At 51.0% G+C, this 22,263-nt stretch overlaps 9 protein-coding genes across 9 annotated transcripts; 5 read left to right on the forward strand and 4 right to left on the reverse strand.

Annotated features, from left to right (window-relative positions):
• Positions 1-291: 291 nt before the first annotated feature.
• Z519_01073 (uncharacterized protein) lies at positions 292-855 on the forward strand (the record flags this gene model as incomplete). The annotated part of the gene is made up of 1 exon (XM_016758830.1): positions 292-855. One exon carries the CDS (start codon positions 292-294, stop codon positions 853-855), a length of 564 nt encoding a protein of 187 aa, XP_016624158.1.
• Positions 856-2,348: 1,493 nt separating this feature from the next.
• Z519_01074 (uncharacterized protein) lies at positions 2,349-2,839 on the reverse strand (the record flags this gene model as incomplete). The annotated part of the gene is made up of 2 exons (XM_016758831.1): positions 2,349-2,508; positions 2,607-2,839. The coding sequence occupies 2 exons, from the start codon at positions 2,837-2,839 to the stop codon at positions 2,349-2,351; spliced, it is 393 nt and encodes a 130-aa protein (XP_016624159.1).
• Positions 2,840-8,778: 5,939 nt separating this feature from the next.
• Z519_01075 (uncharacterized protein) lies at positions 8,779-10,479 on the forward strand (the record flags this gene model as incomplete). Its single annotated transcript, XM_016758832.1, has 1 exon — positions 8,779-10,479. One exon carries the CDS (start codon positions 8,779-8,781, stop codon positions 10,477-10,479), a length of 1,701 nt encoding a protein of 566 aa, XP_016624160.1.
• A 3,482-nt stretch (positions 10,480-13,961) lies between these two features.
• On the forward strand, positions 13,962-14,890 carry Z519_01076 (uncharacterized protein; the record flags this gene model as incomplete). Its single annotated transcript, XM_016758833.1, has 2 exons — positions 13,962-14,136; positions 14,193-14,890. 2 exons carry the CDS (start codon positions 13,962-13,964, stop codon positions 14,888-14,890), a joined length of 873 nt encoding a protein of 290 aa, XP_016624161.1.
• A 364-nt stretch (positions 14,891-15,254) lies between these two features.
• On the reverse strand, positions 15,255-15,551 carry Z519_01077 (uncharacterized protein; the record flags this gene model as incomplete). The annotated part of the gene is made up of 1 exon (XM_016758834.1): positions 15,255-15,551. The coding sequence occupies one exon, from the start codon at positions 15,549-15,551 to the stop codon at positions 15,255-15,257; it is 297 nt and encodes a 98-aa protein (XP_016624162.1).
• Positions 15,552-15,682: 131 nt separating this feature from the next.
• On the reverse strand, positions 15,683-16,042 carry Z519_01078 (uncharacterized protein; the record flags this gene model as incomplete). Its single annotated transcript, XM_016758835.1, has 1 exon — positions 15,683-16,042. The coding sequence occupies one exon, from the start codon at positions 16,040-16,042 to the stop codon at positions 15,683-15,685; it is 360 nt and encodes a 119-aa protein (XP_016624163.1).
• Positions 16,043-16,939: 897 nt separating this feature from the next.
• Positions 16,940-17,941, reverse strand: Z519_01079 (uncharacterized protein; the record flags this gene model as incomplete). The annotated part of the gene is made up of 1 exon (XM_016758836.1): positions 16,940-17,941. The coding sequence occupies one exon, from the start codon at positions 17,939-17,941 to the stop codon at positions 16,940-16,942; it is 1,002 nt and encodes a 333-aa protein (XP_016624164.1).
• A 753-nt stretch (positions 17,942-18,694) lies between these two features.
• Positions 18,695-20,743, forward strand: Z519_01080 (uncharacterized protein; the record flags this gene model as incomplete). Its single annotated transcript, XM_016758837.1, has 4 exons — positions 18,695-18,892; positions 18,973-19,156; positions 19,208-19,239; positions 19,292-20,743. The coding sequence occupies 4 exons, from the start codon at positions 18,695-18,697 to the stop codon at positions 20,741-20,743; spliced, it is 1,866 nt and encodes a 621-aa protein (XP_016624165.1).
• A 631-nt stretch (positions 20,744-21,374) lies between these two features.
• Positions 21,375-21,981, forward strand: Z519_01081 (uncharacterized protein; the record flags this gene model as incomplete). The annotated part of the gene is made up of 2 exons (XM_016758838.1): positions 21,375-21,457; positions 21,522-21,981. The coding sequence occupies 2 exons, from the start codon at positions 21,375-21,377 to the stop codon at positions 21,979-21,981; spliced, it is 543 nt and encodes a 180-aa protein (XP_016624166.1).
• Positions 21,982-22,263: the final 282 nt, after the last annotated feature.

Consider the following 22,263-nt stretch of genomic DNA (forward strand, 5'->3'; position numbering starts at 1 on the left):
TACGACGATAAGTTCGCCTTGGTCGCTATGATCTTGTTGTCTTTGAATTCGACCGTTGTCGGCCTCGCGTCGTGCTGGAAACTGGACTTAAAGGAACGGAGCCCCAGGAAAGACAGAGAAGACAAAAGTCCGGAGGGTGATGTTGTCATATACTATGCACATCTGGGAGCGTTCCGTGTTGTACGGTGCGAAGAAAGGATATTAGATATGTATTTCAGGATTGAATCATGCGACTACACCCTAGGAGAGACGGCATACCGTGCTGCTTGGTTGTGTGCTACGATACTTCTTATGTCTGGATTCATCTGTCTGGGAAAGTCGAAACCTGAACTTCAAATCGCCTTCGCCGCGTTGTACGTCTTTTTGAACGTACTGTACTGGTTTTGTTCAGCATTGGATCCAACAAAATGGCATTGGTGGCACGATTACCAAGTAGTCACTTTGGAATGGAAGCACAGCGACTCTCAGGACCCCTCTTTCGACGTTGTTCTGGAGGCAACTATGTTCGCAGCGACCCTTCCGAACGACGATGGCAATCAAGCTGAGGCCCAAAGGCCCCTCACAAGGTGGCATTCGTCTTTTGCTGCTTTTCTCACCAGGCGCGTTACGGCGGAACGTGGCCTGTCACCGCCAGAAGTCGAACCAAATATACAGACGCACTGTGGACCGCAATTGCACTCGTCTGTCACTCTAGATGGGTGCAACACGCCCGTGTGGCGCCGGATAGCGGACCTTGGAAGCAATGGATCGAAGAAGCTGGCAACATCGCCGCAGCTTGGCAAGTGTATGACAAGCTGTTACAGGATCAAGTCACCGAAGCAAGGCATGAATCCCAAGATGCGCTCACTACAATGATTGACACAACCAAGGCCGTCAAGCTCCCGGCTTAGGACTACCAAAAACGTCTCACTGACCTGTTGGATGCTCAACCGCTTTACGAGAAACGCGCACCTAAGTGACTGCATCTTGTGAAGCTGAAAAATGCTGGGTATTTCACCGTAACAAAAGCATAGGCTCAGCCATTGAGAATGCAAATAGTTCCTGAGTTGGGCCATCCGCCACAAAACGCAGGTGAAGCTGAGGAATCCCAAGGGGTCTCAACTGGTGTGTTTTCGACTCGAGCGTTTGAGACTCATGCTGAGCCAATGGAACGTTCGGGTAGTAGCACTCAGTTGGGCGTTGAAGGAACACGGCTCCGCCAAAGTACTTCCAGAGATCAATCACAGGAGCGTCGTTAACGGGTATCGGTCCCAGAAGGCCTGCAGCTGGAGGCAAGAGCAATGAGGAACGAGGACGTGGTGTCATTAGGGCCGGGCTGGGAGCTGCGACAGACTGAGTCACAGATCGGCAGGAAAGAGAAGGCTAGAGTCTAGGTAGCCTATCTCTGGTGACTTCCCAGCGCTTAGGAGCCAGATATGCAGCCTCACGCATCATTACAAAACTCAGGCTTGGTGTTTTCAGGACAGGATTGCCTCGGGTATGGTGACAGACCCAGACAGCAACCTAGTCCCAAAAGCTAATAGAAGGATCGTGCTTACCACTAAAGACGCGCTGTTGTTTCGGCGCTGAATTCCTACTTGTAGGTACCCACCGGAATACTTGGTTCTATACTGTAAGCCTTGCCCGTCCCCCCACCACAGAATGGGCAGCAAAAGGACCGACAGCCTCATGAGCCTCGCAGCCCCACCCACCCGCTAACCCTCTTTCAACCACGCACGGCGGCTGTACACGGAACAGCTGGTAGAGCTGGTCGTTTCGGAACCCAAAGATTACACTCGGTCAATGTTTTTGATTGCCATCAGAATACCCGGTACCTTGTACTAAGCTTGTGTATGCGAAATATGACCCATCCTGGGTGTTTCAGCAAGACCATCATCGTCACCGTCATCATCATCACCACTGTTCACCGCCGCAACAGACATTCAGATGGTCCAAGGGGGTAGCGACCGTTGGCGACCTTGACCTACCTGGCCTAGGCCTGACGCCCTTTCGACCGTCAAGTCGAGAAAACAGGCAAAGAGATATATTGGTTACAAGTGCGTGTGTGTTCATCCGTAGGTAGTTTCTGTTGTACACAGAGTGAGAGTGGATCTGTCTGCTTGATTGTCTCCTCCTTCTGAGGGACTCTGCCTATCTATATACTATTTGCACTGTGGCAACAACGGGTCCGCTGAACAGATCTGTCCAGGCCTCGTTATCGACCAACGGTGGCACCCAGGCTGCTATAGAGAGGCCTCGGTTGAAGCATTGGTGGATTGGTTGGTTTGCCACAGTGGCGTTCTGCTGTCAACAGTTTCACTCCCAGCCGCCATTAGTTATCACCGCGAACGCCGCCCATTGCCTGGGCTTCAACCGTGCATGTGAACTTCCACCACTCCACTCTTGTGCCAGGTCGCCAGCAGCACTCCGCAGCTTCCACACCGATGCTGCACGTCCTTCAACGAGTTCATGAGGTACGGAACGAAGCAGAGAAGACCGGTCAAACAGCAAGCAACTCCAGCCCAGACGCTGTACAGGATACTCACGTCAGCTTTCGACGTGAGATGCTCCACGCCGTGCAGGTGAAGCACTGGCCAGTCCTACCGGAACGGGAAGATGGAACTTACTGTGTGGTGTTCCCCGTGTGGTAGCTGACATTGGTCATGCTCCGCTGACCGCAGGCCGGACAGTCCACTGGGGCAGGCGACATGCCAAGATTGGGGATCGCCACGGCCTGGCGAAACTGAGACGACGCCGAGCGTTGTTGAGGAGGAGGCATCTGGGGATGACCATAGACCTTCTCGGGGTACTCCTGGTGCGGCTGTTGCATGGGGCTGGGGGCGATGTGTGCGTTGGCCATGGGGTTCGGCGACTGTTGGAAACGGAGATCCCTAACTCCACGTCAGCACAGAACATCCATGCAAGTGATGCAGGAGTGGTTATTACTTACCCGGGCATCAGTACTTCGGTGGCTTGGTTCTCCGCTATAGAGAGGGTTCCGGTTAGACGGTGTCCTGTATACTGACTACAAGAGGTGACGCCGAGTACTTACCACCGTGTGAGTTTTTCTCGAAGCTGGGATTCATGGTTGTCGATTGAGCAAAGGATTGAAGGTGCAGTTGTGCAGTTGCGGTTGCCGACGTTTGGTTGGAGGGGAGCTGTGGAAGGAGGAGGGGAATAACGAGAGCCTGAGGAATCGCTTCGAGAGGGACGAGCAGGGAGGTGGCCCGCGGGATATAGACCAGTTTTTGAATGAAAACGATGAACTGTTGCAAGCGATTAGGCTGAGAGCCGTCGAGGAAGGGGATTGGAGGGGAAGGGACGAAGGCGTTTCCTCGAGGAAAATGGCTGTGCTAGCTAGCTACCTGGTCAGTCAGTCAGGTGTGTGGATTGGTTGGTCGTTTAGTGAAGTTAATAGTCAAAGCCCTACCGTTTCTCCTCTCGAGAGGCTACAGAGATTCGAGACCATATTTAGCCTCGCGCAAAATCCCTGTTGGACCGAAATTTGAAAAGGGGGCAAAGAGACACAGAGACACCGCATGCGTACAGAGACAGAGCGAGAGCTAAGATCTATGTGCGACCCTAGCTTTTCGCATCCTCAGGCATTTCCGTGTCTTGCAGCCTGCTGCACTTGACAGGGGCTGAAACCTTACCTCTTGGAAACCCGTAGACACTGTCAAAGCGGGTCCGCATAGACGGACCTAGCCCAGCCTTACAACGAGTTTGAGGACGCAGAACAGATACAGAGTAAAGAGGTATGTCTGGAATATTGCCTTTCTTTCCTGTGCCCTTTTTCGCCTCTCTAATATTGAATGTGCGGCTCTGGCCATCCCTTCCCGCCCCTTCTATTTTTCCCTGTTGTGTTTGATGTGACACAATTCCCAGCTTCCAAGAGAGAAGAAAAGACAGCTAGAGAGAAATTGGGAGATTGTACGAGGTGGCATGGGTTCGGATTGACACCACCACCACCACAGCCGACTCGTTGCCCGCGAGGCTGGAGAAGACGAGGAGGGGAAGTCGAAAAGATGGGAGAAGGGCGGCCATTTCTCAAGTTTGGGGGGGCCTTTCTTTGCCTTGTCTGGAACACAAGCACCTCATGATACGATACGCAAGGGAGCCGCAGCGGCCACATGCAATCGGGCTGGAGCCCCGCGCATTTTGCCCATGTCCAGGCCCATGGACTAATTTGGACTAGGACTAGTACTCCATACCTAGACGAGACGTGACAATTTATAGATAGCCAGCCCAGGTTCTCGGGAGTGGCTTGTTGCAGACGGAGGCTTGCGTGTTCTTTTTCTCCTTTAGGGGCGAGGCGCGGCGAGGGGGGTGGCGAATTACTGCTCCCTACTCCCTACCGACTCTAAGTGCGCGCGAGGCGCTGGCGGCAACAAAACATATATACATCCAGTGCCGCAACGTTAATTTCTCGTGATGAATAAAAAAAAAAGGACTGATTATTGATTGTAAGGCTGAAGAAGGGGGCCCTTTTACTTCCTGTCACCCAACCAATACTAACTCCTTGTAGCTAGGCCTAGTGACAAACCTAGCCACCCCTTTTTGTCCCAATGCAGAGAGTGACACGGTCCCCGTGTTGGGAGAGGCTCAGTCACCCTTCGCGCGTCCAATACGGACGCAAAAGTGGTCTGCCAGGCTGCAGGTGCACTCTCATAGGTCCCCGGATCTCAATTTGGGCCAGAGCCACGGAAGTGTCAAGGCCGCATACGGTCTTATAGGTTGGTTGGACGCTGGGCTGCATAAGGCTTTGAGACACGAAAGTCTAAAGGTCAGCTGAGAAACAGAGTCTGAATTTTTGTTTCTTTGTTGCCACTCAGCCTGATTCTGCTCTCCTTTCCTTTTTGCTAACCTCTTCCGGGAGATCTGGGCGCCTGCAACGAATTGTTGAAGGTTGTCTCATCTGCAGCCATGGTAATCATGCATATGCGGCCGGAAATAGAAGCCTTGGGATAGAAACGCCTCGCCTTGGGAAGGGGTTCTCTTCGCGCGAACTGTGGAACGGTGGCATTCCAACCTCAGTAGATGCTCCTGTATATCCTGAGGTGTTATAAGTAGCGGTAGTCCCTGCGTCAAGAGACGCAACCCGTCGCGAGACAAATTTACGATTTAGGCATCTCGAGTCTCTTCCTCCCAAGCCCACGAATTTATTACTAATATGTCGTTGTTCTTCAGCTATTTCTCCCCCAGGGAACCAGTCTGCAACGGGAAATTTACTGGGAATGATCATGCTGTCGATCGTTTTGTTGACGCCATCAAACGCCGCTTCGGCTGTTCCCCCCTGTTTAATCCTAGCTATGAGAGTTTCTTCGAAATTCGGAGGGCTTAAGGAAAGGTCCTATAAGAAAAGAATATATCTCCCAGTTTTGAAGACACCTAAACAGAAAAAGGTGACTGTGTAACAAGTATACGGCATCAAAGCCCAAACTCGCTATATTTTACTCGGCCACGACCGTAAACGTGGTCACGAGTGTGGAGTATCACGTGCGTGGTGAACTACTGCTTCTCGAAACCTTTGGCAGCCTGCTGCCTCACAGTATGCTCGCTGTTGCCTAACCGCTGTTGTCGTGTCTGCTCCTCCATCATCGCGACAGGTAGGCCAGAGCCAGTCAAGTACTGGCGTAAGGCGTTCCTCCCGGCGTGCCTAAATCATATCGTGCCCTTGCAGACCATGGCAATGTCCCTCACTCTACCCTCCATCATCGTGATCGCGGGCGACGCTCGATGGAGGAGAAGGCTCAGAGCCAACAGTACCTCACCCCATGGGAAGAGGATGTCGTCGTTAAGTTCTTACTACAGATGTCCGAGCTTGGACAACCAGTACGAATGAAGTTTGTCCCTTCAATCGCCTTTAGTGTCATCCGCCAGCGACCCGCGGCGGACAGACCGCCCAAGCCGCCCGGCAGGAACTGGGCGAAGGCTCTGGAAAACCGCCACAAAGAACTCAAACGCGAGAAGAGTCAGGGCCTTGGACAGGAACCGTCACGAGAAAACCATCTATAGGAAGATCACACGCTGGTTTGAGGTAATAGGACGGATATTACAAGATCCAGCTATCCTGGCCGAGAATGTCTATAACATGGACGAGACAGGAGTGATGTTGTCCATGCTAGGCTCCGTCAAAGTCCTTGTAGGTAAGGATGACCGGCGAAAGTATCGAGGCGCGCGAGTCAAGCGAACAATGGTGACTGCGATCGAATGTATCAGTGCTGACGGCAGGTATTTAAACCTGATGGTTATTTGGTCAGCCACTGCATATCGAAGCAACTGGACCACATTCTCCACGCCGGGTTGGCAGTACGCCATTTCCGAATCTGGATATACCGATCAGCTTAGAGTGGCTGAAGCGTATATTCCATCCTGAAACTAAGGAGCAGGCTAACAAGAAACCACGGGTGCTCATTTGCGACGGCTTCGGCACCCACGAGACCCTCGAAATCTCAGAGTTTTGTTTCGAGAACCAGATTATTCTGGGCCGTCTGCCTTCTCACACTTCTCATAAACTCCAGCTCTGTGATGTCACTGCGTTTGCTCCACTGAAGACAGCTTACCGCGAATAGGTTGAACGACTAGAGAGGGGAGGTGTAAATACAATCGGCAAGGAGCATTTCACCTGTCTGTATAGCCCTGCGAGAGAAAAGGCCTTCACGCCGAAGAATATCAAGGCCGACTTTGCTGCAACCGGTTTGTACCCGTTAAACCCAGATCGAGTGCTCAGAGATATGCCGAAGCCCCCAGCGGAAGCTGAGATTGTGCCAAAACCATGGAGAGCTCCAGTAGCGCGGATGTATTAGCGGAGGATACCACAGATGAGATCGCCGTACGAGAACAAAGAGTCAATGCACTGATTCTCTAGCTCGGATCGGGTTTGGAGGCAGGCTCGTACTGGGTTCCCTCTGCCATAGAGTTAGTCTTTGCTGTCCTCTTGGCGCAAGAGGAGTACAGGCAGGCAAATGGGACAGAGGTTATCCTTTGGGGTTTGGGGTCGCTCTGCGGTGCTTTTCATACCGTGTTTGTTATAACTTGAGCCTCCCGTTGCTGCGGTCGCCTGCCCCCTTTATTTCACGCTCGTCATTATGGCTCTTCAAGTGTGGTGGTGCTGTTCCCTCTGTCGTCGTGCATGCCGCTCCCCTTTCCGCTTCTCTGTTGTCACTGAGCTGTTGTTAAAGTCCTCGCCAGGTCATCGCCAGAAGGAGGCCCTTGTCATCACCGTTACGACGCCCTCTAGTATTGCGAAAATTGAAGAGGTTCATTTGTTGTACAATAGAAGGCGAATTAGGTGTCGCTAGTTTTTTTATTTAGCGGAGCCCATTTCCAGACGTTTGTGGCTGTGCACCTTTGCCGTGTTGTACGCTAAAGGAACCTCTGCTGTTCGCAGAGCGGGCCAATTCTCGCCCATTCTACGCTTCACAGTCGCACCCTTCTTGGTGAACACTCTCTCGTTACAGTCAATAGCGAAATCAGCTTCCTCCTAAGCATAGATCCGCATTTCGTGGCGCCACGCTCGCGCCTTTGACTACGTGTGACTCTCGTCAAAATTCCGGCTCTGTCAGTCTGTAAACCACTCTTGAAGGAATGCCCTAAATGGGATGATAAAACCTCTTTCTTTTCTATGAAATAGAGCGAGCCAGTCGCTTGTTTATATAGATGTTGATTCCTCTTTTTTTTATGCCTCCTCACCCGAATCTGGCCGGTCGGTGCATCCAAACTGGTGCCTAGCCATTCAGCTGAACAAGGATCGTGAGTCGCACTGGTGCGGCGCGGGAGTGAATCAGGAGGTTGCAAACGACGTCCTAGTCGAAGGAGTGAATCTCTAGAATAGGTGAATGAAAGACTATGATTGGTTAAAGAATGAATGACCAAGGATGAGGAATTTGACTCTATAGAAGAGTCGATTTGTGGCTCGTCAGAGGCACTTGAGGCACGTCGGCGCGCCGGCGTCGCGAGTGCGCACTTGGCGACTTGGCGCCGACCAACAGGCTCCTACCCTAGCAATAATTTAGAAGTCGACAAATAGTACTTCACCACGTCACCCTCACATTACACCTCCTAAGATGACGGATATTCGCAAGAGCCTTATGCTGTAACCAAAACGCGTGGCTCTTGCCGCTGGCCGACGTGAGGGATTAAAGTCCACTCAATTCCTCGAATCTAAAAAGCACAATCACTACTTAGTAATAAACAAAGCTGACATTATGGTTGAGCTATCTCCTTCAGAACTATGCGACGAATGCAAAGGCATCAACATCAAGTCAATTACGAGTGATGGCGGATATTTACTCGCACAGAGTCCGAAAGATCTTCAAAGGAAAGCAGACACGTGTTCTCTGTGTCGGTTCATAGTCCAGCACTTCCGTGAGCAAATGCCGTTGAGAATTCTTTCAGAATCGCCCAAGAGTTATCCTCCCGAGGCCGAAAGAATATTTGTGTCCATTGTTCAAAACACGGATACCTACCGGGAGAAAGAACCGCGCCTCGTGACCTGGCAAGGGCGAGTTGTGACCAGGCCAGGGCGCCTCGTAATCCGGGACAGAGGGCGGCGCCTCTTGATTGAGAATGAAATCGGGGTTTGTTCCAGAAGGATCGCGTTGGCTACAATTGAAGGTTTTAACCCTTTTTCTGTCATCTTGCTACCCGCGGGGAGAGGCTTACAGTGCTGTAGGAGACCCTGCTGCCGATTATGGCGTCGAGACATTGCGAACACTTTCGAATACGTCTTCACCGGAAACATTCGAAACAGCGAGCCGTTGGCTAGCTGCATGTAAAGACCGTCATAACTGCTCCGACATGCCAATTAGCATTGCAAGTGCCGCTGCCCTGTTTTGGAATTCGATTGATCCTGTACTTACTGGATTTTTCTTAGCGCAGGTCCGTAGTGTCAGCCCCAAAAGACTGATCGATCTGAAGCCGTCCTTGGACGATTCACTCGATGTGCGACTTGTCGAAGTCAAAAGCGAAATACCCGAGTATGTTGCGCTGAGCTACTGCTGGGGCAATTCCACAGGCAACGAATACAAACTGACCTCAGAGAATCTCGAGAGCAAAATGAAAAGAATAGCCCATGGAGAGCTGCCGAAGACTTTCCAACACGTCTTCTCCATCGTGCGGTCGCTTGGATACAGATTTATTTGGATCGATGCGTTGTGCATCTTACAGGACAAGGACTCGGAAAAAGACTGGATAGATGAATCAGAGAAGATGGGGTCGATTTTTGGCAACGCAGTTTTTACCATTGCATCGAATGCTACCGATGATCCGTACAAAGGCCTTTACAATGACCGAAGCTCCAACCTTCCCATACCTGACAAGGTCACTGTCCGAACGACCTTGCCAGACGGCACCGCCAGCAGCCTGATGTTTTTCGACAGTCCTTCTGGATACGAAGCAGAGAACACTTTCGGAATGATGTCTGGTCCGGTATCACAACGAGGATGGACACTACAAGAACGCATGCTTTCCCCCCGCACCCTTCACTATACAAGCAAGCAGCTTGTGTGGGAGTGTCGTGAGACATACGAGACGGAGGACGGCAGCGGATCGTGGGATCGTTGGGTCCCCGATACCACAATGGCTAGGATGGTAAAGGATATCTCAGCAGGATCTCTCGACCAGAAAGGCACTCGCAAGCGGCTAACGTTGTGGTACCGTGATATTGTTCCAAACTATACAGAGAGGAAGGTCACGGTGCCTTCCGACAAATTTCCAGCTCTCTCTGGACTTTCGCGCCTCTTGTCTTCTTACCTCCCTGGCTGGACGTTTTTAGCAGGGATTTGGGTGCCAAAGCTCCCGTGTCATGATGCCTTCGACTTGGAAAGTCTCGCTTGTGGGTTACTCTGGTACCACGATCACAGCACTACTTTGACAGCTCTGAACGAACTTAGAGCACCATCGTTTTCATGGGCAGCTCTAGAAGGAAAAGTCTCATACAGCACTCGGCTGCTGTTACCCCCGGGATATGTAGATCGATTATATTGTGAGATAGCGAAAGAAACTAACTCTATGAAGGCAGATGAATGTGACTTTCCTGAGGGTTGTTGCGGATCTTTCATCATCTCCTACAGATTTCAGGGAGGGGCTTGGGGCAGTTGCGGTGGAGGCGACTGGAATGGGCTCAGGGAGGAATACGGTGAGATGGCATTCGAGATAATAAGCTTCACAAATGATCTGGAGACCAAAGACACCTTCGGCCGCGTGCGATCAGGGACATTGACTCTACGAGGATACCCTCAGCGAGGTTTCGCTTACGACAAGTCGTACATTCTTCGGAACAAGCAGAACGAACCCGTGGGCCACGTATTTCCGGACTTTGACGACATTGATTCCACTCAGACTCTCTACTTCCCTTTGGGCTCCCACGGACATGTTGCATACTGTCTGATGCTGCGACTGTCGGGCCCTGAGTCGACGAATACTTACGTACGAGTGGGTGTTGGTGGACTGGAGATAGAAGAATTGACCTGGGTCTCGGAGAAAATTGTGCTAATATAAAGGTCAGGACTAAGGACCAGCGATTGCAGGTCCAATTTGCCTACGACATGGCGCCAAACCTTGCAGCATTGCAATGTGCCCTGGTCCGCGATATGATAGTCTCAGGAACTCTCTCTGCCGCGCAATTGGTTGGCGTCGCTGGCTGCGGCAAATGCTCGATCAAAAATATTCCAATCGGCGCTAAACGACGTCGACCGTGTCGTGCCTCTAATGTTGAAAGCCTTGCAACAACTCTTACGCGAGTCCCCAGACTATCCTTAAATAAGATGGTAGTCTTCCTCTGGGAAGCCTCGGCATCACTACTACGGTTTAAGCGCTGAATTAGGCGTGGATCACGTAGATATAGCTAGAATGTACTTCAGCATAACCAACGCAAGTTACGCAACGCCAATTCGCCGCTACCATATGCGCCCCTATATGCATGACTCGGTTACCATTGGCCCCCAACTATAGTAGTACTGTAACAAGGCAAAGTGGCTGTGCTGTGCTGTGCTATGCAGGGCTGGTAGAGTGGTAGCAAAAGGGGGAGGGAAGTTGTCTAGTCATATGTCAAACCAAAATGTGCTGGCAGAAGGGAGTGTGGAACAGTTTACAGTGCTGGCAGAGTGCCATTCTTTACAGTTTGAAGAGATCATCATGAATTCCATGGCCTTTTGGTGCCGTCTACCTGATTCCTGAGTGTTTTATCAATCCTGTCCTGTTTCTCGATACCGCCGCTGTGCTAGGTGTTTGTAGCCCTAGCCGCTGCCCCTCTGGGTGGTGTTAGTGGTGTTGTCTTGTCAGTGCCAACCAGAAACGCGTTCTCGATTCCCGACCTGCTAGAAAGGCCTCTGTGCTTTGTTGCACGTGCACGCCGAGCCCTAAAGTGCTCTGTTATAGCAGGTCTTGATGCACTTATGGAGTCAGGGCTGCTTGAATTCAAAGTACCTATAGTTTGTCTCGCGACGGGGTGCGTCTCTCGACGTAGGGACTCACGTTACGACTGTCTTCGCCCAACAGGGGTGCTTTGTTGGGGCTAGTGCTTAGCGCCAAAATATTTGGCCGTTTATTTCCGAGGCCCGAGACGCGTGCAAACGCGTCTTGTTTACGTTCACTTACCATCCAAACCTTCCGCTTTTTCCTAGTAAATTACTAGCAGACAATGGGTTATCGAAATAAAGGTCGAAAGCGCTGTCGACAGGAAGACACTTCTATTGATTTAATCGAATCAAGTCCACGAAAAAAGAACACTCTAGTCGACACTCCACGACGACAGCGAATCATCTCAGATTGCAACAACTTACAGAGCAAAAAGACTCAACGCCAAATATTTCAAGCCTATGGAGTCTCAGAGAGAACAGACAGACGAATTCTTAGTAGTCAGACTGCTAGGAGCGCTGGCAACAACGCCAATCGAGGTAGGAAACGTAAACTAAGCGAAGCAGATCTCGATATCATTGAGACCTTTGAGAACGCCAGTTTTGATCTCTCTACTATTACCCATGGTCGAGTCGTAAGATCTCTCGGTTATGACGTCTCAGATCGTACAGCTCAACGACGAATGGCTGAACACGGTGTTGAATATTACGTGGCAGCACAAACTTCGCGAATCAAACATTCAACGATTCTTAAACGACTGAATCGCGTCTCTAAATGGCAGCAAACAGAGCATTGGTTTTAGCATCAATTCGGCTTTTGCGACGAAGTAGGATTTGGCCGAGGACCACAGAAACGCAAGAGAATTCATCGTCGTCGTGGTGTTCAGTAAAGAAACTCACTCAAGAAGAGTCAGTTCCGTGATAAAAGAGACGTTCAAGCTCTTCACGCTTTCGCTGTTATTTGGAAAGACGGTAGATCACGATTACTCTTTTACAACGGCTCAGGGTTAAAAGGCAGACTTACTCAGTCTAATTATCGTCAAATACTTCGCGATTTCGTTCTTACAGAACTTCCTCCAGATAAAATTCTATTCGAAGACAACGATTCATCTCACGGTACAAAATCATCAGCTTCGCCAATGATTCTTTATAAAGCAGAGCTCGGAATACCTTGGTACGCTAATATTGCTAGCTCTCCTAATATGAATCCTATTGAGAAGGTGTGGAGAGTTGTTAAACAAAGGCTGAAGGCGAGAGGAATAGCGAAAAACGTTGCTCAAATGAAGCGATGGATTCAAGAGATCTGGGATAACCTAGATTAAGAGAAAGATATCGATGTGTATATCGATGCTATGCTAGATAGGATTCGTGATATTCGCGCACGAGGAGGGGCTGTTCTGCCATATTAATTACTAGGAAGACTGGCTAGATTTGATACAGTTGTATTGTTGAGAGTACACGGTGTGGTGGTGTCTCGGAAATAAACGGCCAAATATTTTGGCGCTAAGCACCAGGCCCATAAATAGTCCACTAATCTGGGAAAGCTAAGGTACCAACCCTGCACCCCAGGGGAGCCAAACTAGCATGACACTGCGCTGCTGCCAGACGATAGAAGGTAGCAGCCATGATGACTGGGGGTTTTCGGATAGGCCATACCCCTCCCTCTGCAATCTCCCCCGACCTGCTACCGTTATACTAGACACCTTTAGGCCTTGAAGCTGGCCGACGGTGCAGTACAGTTACTAGATCAACAGTTATCTTCCGCGTGAAGTCGAGGAATCGTCCACAGTCCAGCCCACATCCATTGGTTTCCACAATGGCACTCCAGCCGACCGACACGAATGCCCCCGGACGAGCATGTGCCCTCTGCAAAACAGGTACGTGTGCACAGCCTGAAGGGAACCGCGACGTGGACTTCTGCTGATTCACTCGTAGGTATTTCCTGGGACGTCACCTTCGCAGAGTGTACCTACTGTCGGTTGCCCTTCTGCAAGTATTGCTGGCTTCAACACCAGCCGAGCCACGCCCTGGCCTCGGTCTCAATGTTGCATGGAGACATTCACGATCTCAACAACAGAAATGCTTCCGCGCCGTGCTCTGCCTGCCGCAAGCGGGCTCCTGGTCGATACGTCTGTCTCGATTGCCACTACACAGTGTGTCGGGGGTGCTGGTTCTCCAGAGGCGTGAACCTGCACCCACATAGATCATTCAAGGTGATAGAAACCAAGTGCACTGTTAGGAGCGACGGCGCCTCTGCCGACCCATGTTGTTGTGATGCTGCCGCTGTCAATCACTGCACCTCTTGCTCAATAGGTAGGAGAGCCGTGGTACTGCTTGACCGAACCCGTAGAGCGCTGATGTCAAGCACGATAGGATTCTCGATCGGACAGACAGTCATCTTTTGCAAGACCTGCTATGATCAGACCAATGAGCCGATGTACCGATGCTTGAGCTGCTATTCACTTGGCCGCGACCACCCGAGCAACCACGAGTCATGGCAATGGACCTTCCAGGTCGAGAAGCCCGGATGGTTATCCAGCGGGATATACTGCCATACGTGTGCTCAACGTAAGTCCAACGGAGAAACGCCAGCGAGCGTGCCACTGATGAGGTTTTGGGTCAGCGATGCGTAACTCTGAGGCTCTCAAAGGCCACGCCCACAGACACTTTATCGATATCTATACCGAGGAGAACCTGAACCAAGTGATAGCGAGGTCGTACCGGGAATGCCAGAGAAAAGTCATGCGTGTTGACGGTATAGTGGTCGCCGGAAGCGAGCAGTGCAGCCTCTGCTTGCATAGTGAGTTTCCTCTTCCTCCTCATGCTGGACCAAATCAACCCTGACATGCTCTGCAGAGACTTCACCGATCTCGCCCTTACACTGTCAGCAGTGTGACCAGGTTCTCAAGCTGTGCACTCACTGTATTCAATATGCCAGCAAGTTGCATGTTCACCCCATCCCAAGATTCAACGACAACTCTAGCCAAGGAAATCCTGTGCAGGTACAGCGTTCGACCTCGAAACCCTCGCCTTCGGGACCGCAATACTCACCTGCCACGCCGTCAACGCAATCGCCGCAACCAAGTCAAGGTCCGTTCGGCAGTGCTGCTCCTCAGCCTCAACGACTTGCGCCCGGGCGTCCTCCAACGACGGGACAAACCATCCCTCCCCGAAGACAAAGGATCAGCAGCGCTCCGCCTCAAGGCCTATGGTCCAGACCTCAAAGCTATGGCCCGGCGCCGGCGGGACCGTACGGCGCAACGCAGCAGGGAGCCTTCCTCAACGACCTCACCACGAGCATCGCTATTGCTTCCATCACGCAGGCAGTCGCAGGCGCAGAATCGAACGCAATATACGACGGGTCGGGCGCCACTGGCCCCACAGACGCCGGGAACCTCGACACAGGCACAGCAGCTGCAGACACAACTGGCGCTGGCGCAACCCAGGACGTCAGCGGTGTGCAGGGAACGGACTGGACCGGACAGGAGACGTGGCAGGATACGACCGCAGTGTACGACTCAGGATGGGCCACCGATGACCAGGCTCTATTTTAGCCGCAGTCATATTGAACAGTCCACTCACTGGCATTTTAGCGACAGCCTTTGTAGGAACACAATTTGCAAGGCTAGAGGTACTGGTGGTGCAAAGAACAGCATCATCAAATCGTGAGCAGCTACCTGCTCGCTTTATTCCAGAAACAGTCTGACTGTATCCGACAAGAGGCTGATTCCGCTCAATCATCATCCTGAATGCCTATCATCGTACGTTCAACTCGTTCTCTATTGATATTTCTCGTCATCACAGGCTTCATCACCCCTACCGCTATCGACGTCGACAAACTCGTTGTTCTCCTTTCTTTTGGGAGCGAGTATTCCCCGAATCCAGTCATCGACTTCGTTGACTGCCTTCTCAGGGTCGTCACGGCACTGCAGGAGGAAGTCCAATATTTCTGCATGTGACAGGAATTTTGGGGGAGTTCCCGTTGGCAAAAGTCTGAGCTAGTTCTTCCAGCTCAACCCGTGTCTCAACGCGGTCGCCGCTTGCCTGGAGCCGGAGGAAGATCTTTTGAGCTTGGTTCTTTGTCGCGACGTCGAACTTTAAGCGATAATCGACCCGGCCAGGGCGAGTCGGTGCGGCATCGAGGCGTTCTGCGTAGTTGCTTGTCAGTATCTCTAACATCCTTAGCCTCTTCGATATCGTCGGAGGAATGACCATTGACCGCTCCGAACTTGAAACGGATCTCTCAAAAGAGGGATAACATACGAAAATATGACCTTCTGGGACTCATATGCCGTCGATCGCGTTCAAGATGCCGGACAGAGTGACAACGCTCTTCTTACGACCCTTCAATCCCTTCGAAGGGCTGGATAATGCATCGATATCGTCGTTTGCTCTATCATCAAGATCTTGCCCTCCCCTGGTTCATCCAGCCCTATCGAACTATCTTCGAGAAACATAATACAATTGATGTCATCGATTCGACGCAGTAATTGCTGAAGCACACTGTCACCGAGCCATTCCGAGAAAGCAATTGCATTCATAGACATCCAAAATGCGCTGCAAGCGCTGTGATCAACGAGATCTTGCCCGCGCCCGGTGGCCGGTGGAACGAATAGCCTCTTTATGCCGCGTTTTCTGTACCAGTCTTTCCCGGTGAGATACGTGTCAATGTCGGTAACGAGAGCCGCCTTCTCTTGAGAATCCATCTCAACTGAGTCGAGGCTCTGGAAAGAGACCGTTAAGGGAGCATTCCACCGCTCTGTCCTCTACTAGATGTGTAAAGTGCAATTGAGTGCCTAACGAGATCGGCCCCGTACCCCTCGTATGCATCGTCAAGCACGTCCTCGATGGGTTTGATAGACCATCCTAGGCAACAAGTCGAGCATACGTCTACTCGCGGGTCATAGGTGAGGGAGAAGTTGCGGCCCTTGTGGCGGACTGACTGGAGAGCAGTAAAAGTATGAGACCGGCGTTTCTGCCACGACTGGCCATTTCAATCCAGAGTCGGACCTCAGGCGATCTATTCATCAAATTCGTGAGAGCCAAGGTGGCCTTCGTGGTTCTTAAGCAATTTCTTGTAGTGGTATAGCCACTGCAGCCCCGCGCACACATCACCATAATTGTCCAAATAAACCACCGTTGGTGTCCAATATGGGGAGATTATTCCGCAGGACCTGGCCCCAGAGCCGACAGAGCAATTTGACAATGAGCAAAGTACCAAATCCCCCAGCAAGCGCGATAGAACGGAGTCCCTTGGCCCGAGGGCGATCAAAAAATGCATATCGATACTGGAGAAGAAGGATCGTCACTAGATAGATGGGGACGCTGAAGATTGGGCCCATCGAGTTTGAGAATGGCGGCTGCGAAGTCTGGACGGCCATCAAGCACGACATTCCGCGTTGTCTTGTCGGCCATGGTGTAATGAGGCATGGAGAGATCCTAATGAGGATACAGACGGTGGATTTATATCCTCAGTTGTCGCAGGTATCTCTGATGCCAGAGTGACGCTTGTAAAAGCCATGACTAGCCAGTCGGTGACGTCGGACGGAGCTGCAGCTCAGCCTTCACCAAGTGCAAGTGCAGAGTTGCTCTTCACGGTTGTTTCAAGTACCTCCAATGTTAAGCTCATTAAGGAATTTGTCAGCTTGAGCTTTGGCCCTCTGTGCAGCAATCAACTTGCGGCGCTCCTCGATTTCTTTCTTCCGTTGCTCTTTCTTTTCGTCCCGTTCTTTGCGCACCCTCTCCGTCTCAAGCCTCTCCTTTTCAAGAGCATCCATTTCTCGCCTCCTCTCTTCTGCATCTTTACTGAAAGTGTAGAAGCCAGTTCCTTTGCTCCTAATTTCAGCAGTGGCGTCGTAGTGTGTCTCCGGAGGAGGAGTCGCAGATTTGTCTCGCTTCTTCGCAATTTCTTCCATGCGATCAGCAATGGCTTGGTCAGGATTGAAGGCCTGGTGTTGAATAGTGTCTCCATAGAGGATGTTACTCGGCATGGAAGGTCTTGCAGAAAGTCGCTCCTCTTCGGCAGCGGCGGCGGCCTGCATACGTTTCCTTCTCTCTTCACGCGCGGCCTGCGCTTTTGTTCCTTTGCGGAGCCGACCAAACTCATCCAGATATTCCACAATTTCCTCTTCATCCACGCCGTTATCTGAGTCGAAGCTATCGGAGTCACCTCCTTCGCCTTTTAACTGATCTTCCGCCCACTTGCGGTCGAAATCGATCAGGCCACGGTTGTCGTAATCCTCTCTACCGATGTATTCACCACGCCTCATGGCATTGTATAGGCGGACTTTGTCCTCCATCTTCCTCTTCGACCTGTGCAACTCTGCATCGTCGACTGAACCAATATCATCCTTCGTTTTGTGGCGTTGCTGGCCATCTTCGAGGTCAGCGGCGGACCGTTTCTTGACATTTTTGTTGTGAACAGTAAAGATATCCGATTTATCTTTAGACGGACGTGTTCGGCCGGCTGAAAGTTTCGATTTCGCAGAGGACGAGCTGGAGATCAGTGATGCCAAGTTCGTAGAGAAAGCGAGAGAAGTGGAGGACGAAATTTCCTTGGTCTTGGTCTTCGAGGCCTGCTTAATGCCATACAGACTGTCTGCCATGATACCTACCGTTTGGGAGGGAGAGTTCTTCTACAGTGGAAGAGGTACAAAGGCGTGATATCCGGGCAGCTTGTGCATGACGCCGCAGCCGGGAATGATAGAAGGTTGTGAGGGCGGGGAATTATTATGACAAGACTCCATCAGCAGAATTCAGGACAAGGCTGTACAAGGCTGCGATAATATGCACTTTTCCCTTTCCAGCTTGTGGGGTATTATCGGAAGGTCGGATGATCGGACTCGGATCAACTTGAACTCGAACCTGATGCATTGACGAGTATATTGTGCGTTGTGCGCCTCATCCCCTTAGTTCTATTAAACCTTCTGATCCAGAAGAGATTCCTTTTGGAGGAGCGTGCTTGCAATATACTACTTCAAATAAACAGAGGACCTGATACGTGTCGGCCAGGAAGATCAGATACCCACAAGATGACCCAGTCTCTGGAAGAGCTTGAGGCGAAGGCTGCTCGTCGACGGCGAGAGAAGCCTCAGTTGTCGTGCAATTTGTGTAGGAAAAGAAAGTGAACCCTCTCCCTTCCTCCTGAAGAGCCTCAAAAAACTCACGGGCGACGAGGTAGACTGAAATGTGATCGTTGCCATCCTTGCCACAACTGTTCCCGTCGGGGCCTCGCTGATTCTTGCACTTTTCCGGACGCTGGCCTTCCGAGGGCGACGACCGCAAACAGCATATACCAGCTACCTGTCCCTAATGTCAGAGACCGAGTGAAACAACTCGAGTCTCAGGTTGACTACCTGATGGGAACCTTGAAGCAGGCCAACCCGAGTCCGTTGACAATACAGAATATTGGGCTCTGGCCCCAAAACCAAGACCACCAGAAGGACGGCTCTCGCCAGGATCCACCACTCCTCGCGTATACAACCGGCTATTTCCAACAGCTTCAAGGAAGAACCAGCTATTTTGGCAGTTCGCATTGGATGGCGATCCTGCAAGGGGTAGGTTTGTCTCTCGGAAGCTCGCAGTCGTCGGTAGCTGACCCGTACTTACGATTCCCGAATTGAGAGACGTCTTTCAGACCAAACCTTCTCTCATTAGTGAGGAAGAAGAACCAACTAATGAAGCAGAAAATGACGAGCTTGATCTCCTCCTTGGATGCTCTGAGAAGACCAGTAGAGAAGATATTCTCAATGCCATCCCTTCGAAGAGTTTCGTCGATACTTTGATAACCGTGTGTTTTATCAACACTGATAATGAAGCAAGTCTGTCAATGAATATGTCTCTTCCCTCCCCCTTGTTGCTGACTCTGACAGTGATTGTACATCCTCAGACATTTCGAAATGAGGTTGGTAGCCCGTGAACAATCGTCAACACTTCAGTGCTGATATCAGATGCAGTATGACAGGTTCTGGGAGGATCCGACATCAGCGTCAACAATGTGGATTGGTTTATTGTTTGCTTTGATGTGTCTTGCAGTGCAGTACCAACAATTCTCTCCAGATGAGGAACGCCGTCTCCAGATAGCGGAGTCTGAACCGGGAGCTCTCGTCCGACTATATCGTCAGAAGACCATCCAGTGCCTGATTCTAGGGAAATACTTCCAAGGCCCGCGATACACAGTGGAAACGCTTTTGCTCTATCTATTCATCGAGACCTTGAGAGAAGAAGATACAAAAAATTTGTATGGCCCATGGGTAGTATGGGGAGTTCTTGTCCGGATTGCGTTCAGAGCCGGCTATCACCGTGATGGATCCCATTTTCCAGCAATGTCCTGCTTCGAAGCTGAGAGGCGCCGCAGAGTCTGGGCGATACTTGTTGGATGGGACATGTATCTCTCTATCCAGTCCGGATTGCCCCGCATGATCAATCATTCGCTATGCGATACTGCGGATCCGAGAAATCTCTTTGAGGAAGATCTTGACGAGAACCTTGTTGATTTGCCCCCTCCGAGGTCAGGATCTGCCAAAACAGTGTCTCAATTCCACGTCGCGAAGAATCAACTTCTCTCCATTTTCGGAGCGATTAACGATCTTACGATGTCCGTCAATCTCTCTCCATACGCTGAAGTCTTGAGACTAGACAATATACTTACAAGCGCTTACGAAATGATTCTCCCTGTTTGGCAGCCTCCTTCGCGACCACACGACCTCTCAGCGCCGTCACAGCTCCCTGCTACGACTAGTGTGCGTTACACTTTTCTCTCCTTCATCTATCACAGAGCACAAATTGTTTTGCATCGCAATTACATGTCCGTTGACAGAAATCACGGACAATATGCATACTCACGTAAAGTCTGCATTGAGGCTGCCCTTGTTATCTTGCGACATCAGTGGACTCTATATCTGGAGACTCGAGTCGGTGGTCGTCTGTGTCGCCATGGATGGAAATTCCTGTCTCTCCTCGTGCAGGATTTCCTTTTTGCAACTGCCATTCTCTGTGCCGGTCTTGGGGAAGAGATATCTCTGGCTAATACCGTATCTACCAATGGCGCACCGATCTCGATCACTGGTTGTGAGAGGAGCAACGACACAGGGATGCGCGATCGTATGTTTCACGCACTCAGCTCTTCTTACATTGTATGGCTACAATCGAACGACTCAGAGTCTTCACGAGAAGTAAAAATTGTGGTTTCTGCGCTCAGGCATCTGCTTGGAAGGGCGCAAGAAATTGGATTAGGTCTGGCAATTGCAAATGCCCCGGAACCATCAAATTTTCCATGGAATGCAGACACAAGGATGGACGGTTCAGGAAACAACCCCCTTGAGCAGCGACGGCCAGGCTACGGTCTTGAGGTTGACAAACCTAGGAGCGTGGATGTTTATTTTGGACTTGGGCACTTCCCTATCTGAATGCCACAGACGGACGGCTACCCGTTTTAAGGACCCGCCTTACGGATATGTAATAACTCGTCGGCAATGAGCGGCCTCACGAATACACTGTTCAGCACTTAATGACGAAAGGAAAATACCCAGAATCTTGGAAGCGCCAAATGAGGATATGGTTCAAGGCGCTGGGAGCGATACTGCCCTCATTAGAAGTAGCAGGGCTTAAATCCATGAGAAAGGAGATGTACGGGAGTTGGTGGCAAGAGTACCAAGTACTACTACCTATCGAGCTGGTACTGGGTATGCTTTCTGGCTTCAGCATAAACTGCGGTCCAGGGCCCTTTGCTCCAAGCTAGTGTCTACGGAGGATCATCACACCTTTTTATGTTCTTGACGGATCTGACGCGCCAAATTCCGTGAAAGCTTGATGCAGCAGCAACTATTAGTGGCATGAGCTTCCCTCAATGACGTCGATCAGGAACAAATCATTTCGAGCTCCGTTCCTGCCGCCGATAGCTATAAGAATCTCCATCCAAATGAAAAGACTAACATCTATTTAACAGCTGAACGCTGTGGTCCATAATTTCGGAATTGGTCTTCAGAGAGAGGAGCTCTGGTCGACCAGAAGAAAGACGACTGAAGGAGAACAGTACAAATGTCTATCGATTCATTTGCGGCTCTTCGGAGGACCCAGGGAGAGGAGCTTGGGAGGCTCGCAGAGGAGCATTTCAACAACGAGTAAGCAAGCACAGAGCTCTCACTCACATCTTCCTGGAATCAGATTGACTCACCTCCAACCCAGTCTGCGAGAAGATGACCGTGACTTACTGCGCAGCGCCGCATCCAAAGCTTCCAGACATGCCCTCATCGGCTCCCTCGCTGGCATCGCACTAGGAGGCTACCTCGCCTTCCGTCTACGAGCGAACCGCAATGCCATGTATCAAGCCTTCCGCGCCGCCGAGAAGCCTACTCATGTTCGATTCGCAAGCGGTCGAGAAGAGGCGATTCCAGACATCACCCCTTTGTTCCAGCCCACACCTTTAGGAGACATCATGACATACACCTTCTTCGGCATTGGTGGCCTCTTTTTGGGTGGTGAGACTGGTTTGCTCACTGGGACGTGGTCGGCGAGGAGGACCATTGCTCAAGATCCGGAACGCCGGGAAAGGATCGAGAAGGCGTTCCGGTCATTTAGAGCAGACGTCCTGAGAAAACAACTTCAAGAGCTGGAGGCCGGGAAGGAGGAGAGCATTTGGTCATAGAGCAGTGCGTCATTGGCTTTGATCGATGCTCTTGGATTGGAAAAGCAGGTAATGTCATGGATCAATGAGAACTACGACATTCTTTCCCAAAAAGCACAAACAGAGCGTTTGCAACTGGATTTGAGCTATGAATTTCCTCCGCGGTGGCTTTGGCATCTCCTGATTCTCGCTACTCATGGCAGCTACAGGAATGTCTCGGACTAAGTGATGCCTTCTTCATGAAAGCATCTGCCTTGGGTGATGTTCTCATCCTGGTGACACGTACTGACTGTCGGAGACGAG

Source organism: Cladophialophora bantiana (genome assembly GCF_000835475.1).
Source record: "Cladophialophora bantiana CBS 173.52 unplaced genomic scaffold supercont1.2, whole genome shotgun sequence".
Lineage (NCBI taxonomy): Eukaryota > Fungi > Ascomycota > Eurotiomycetes > Chaetothyriales > Herpotrichiellaceae > Cladophialophora > Cladophialophora bantiana.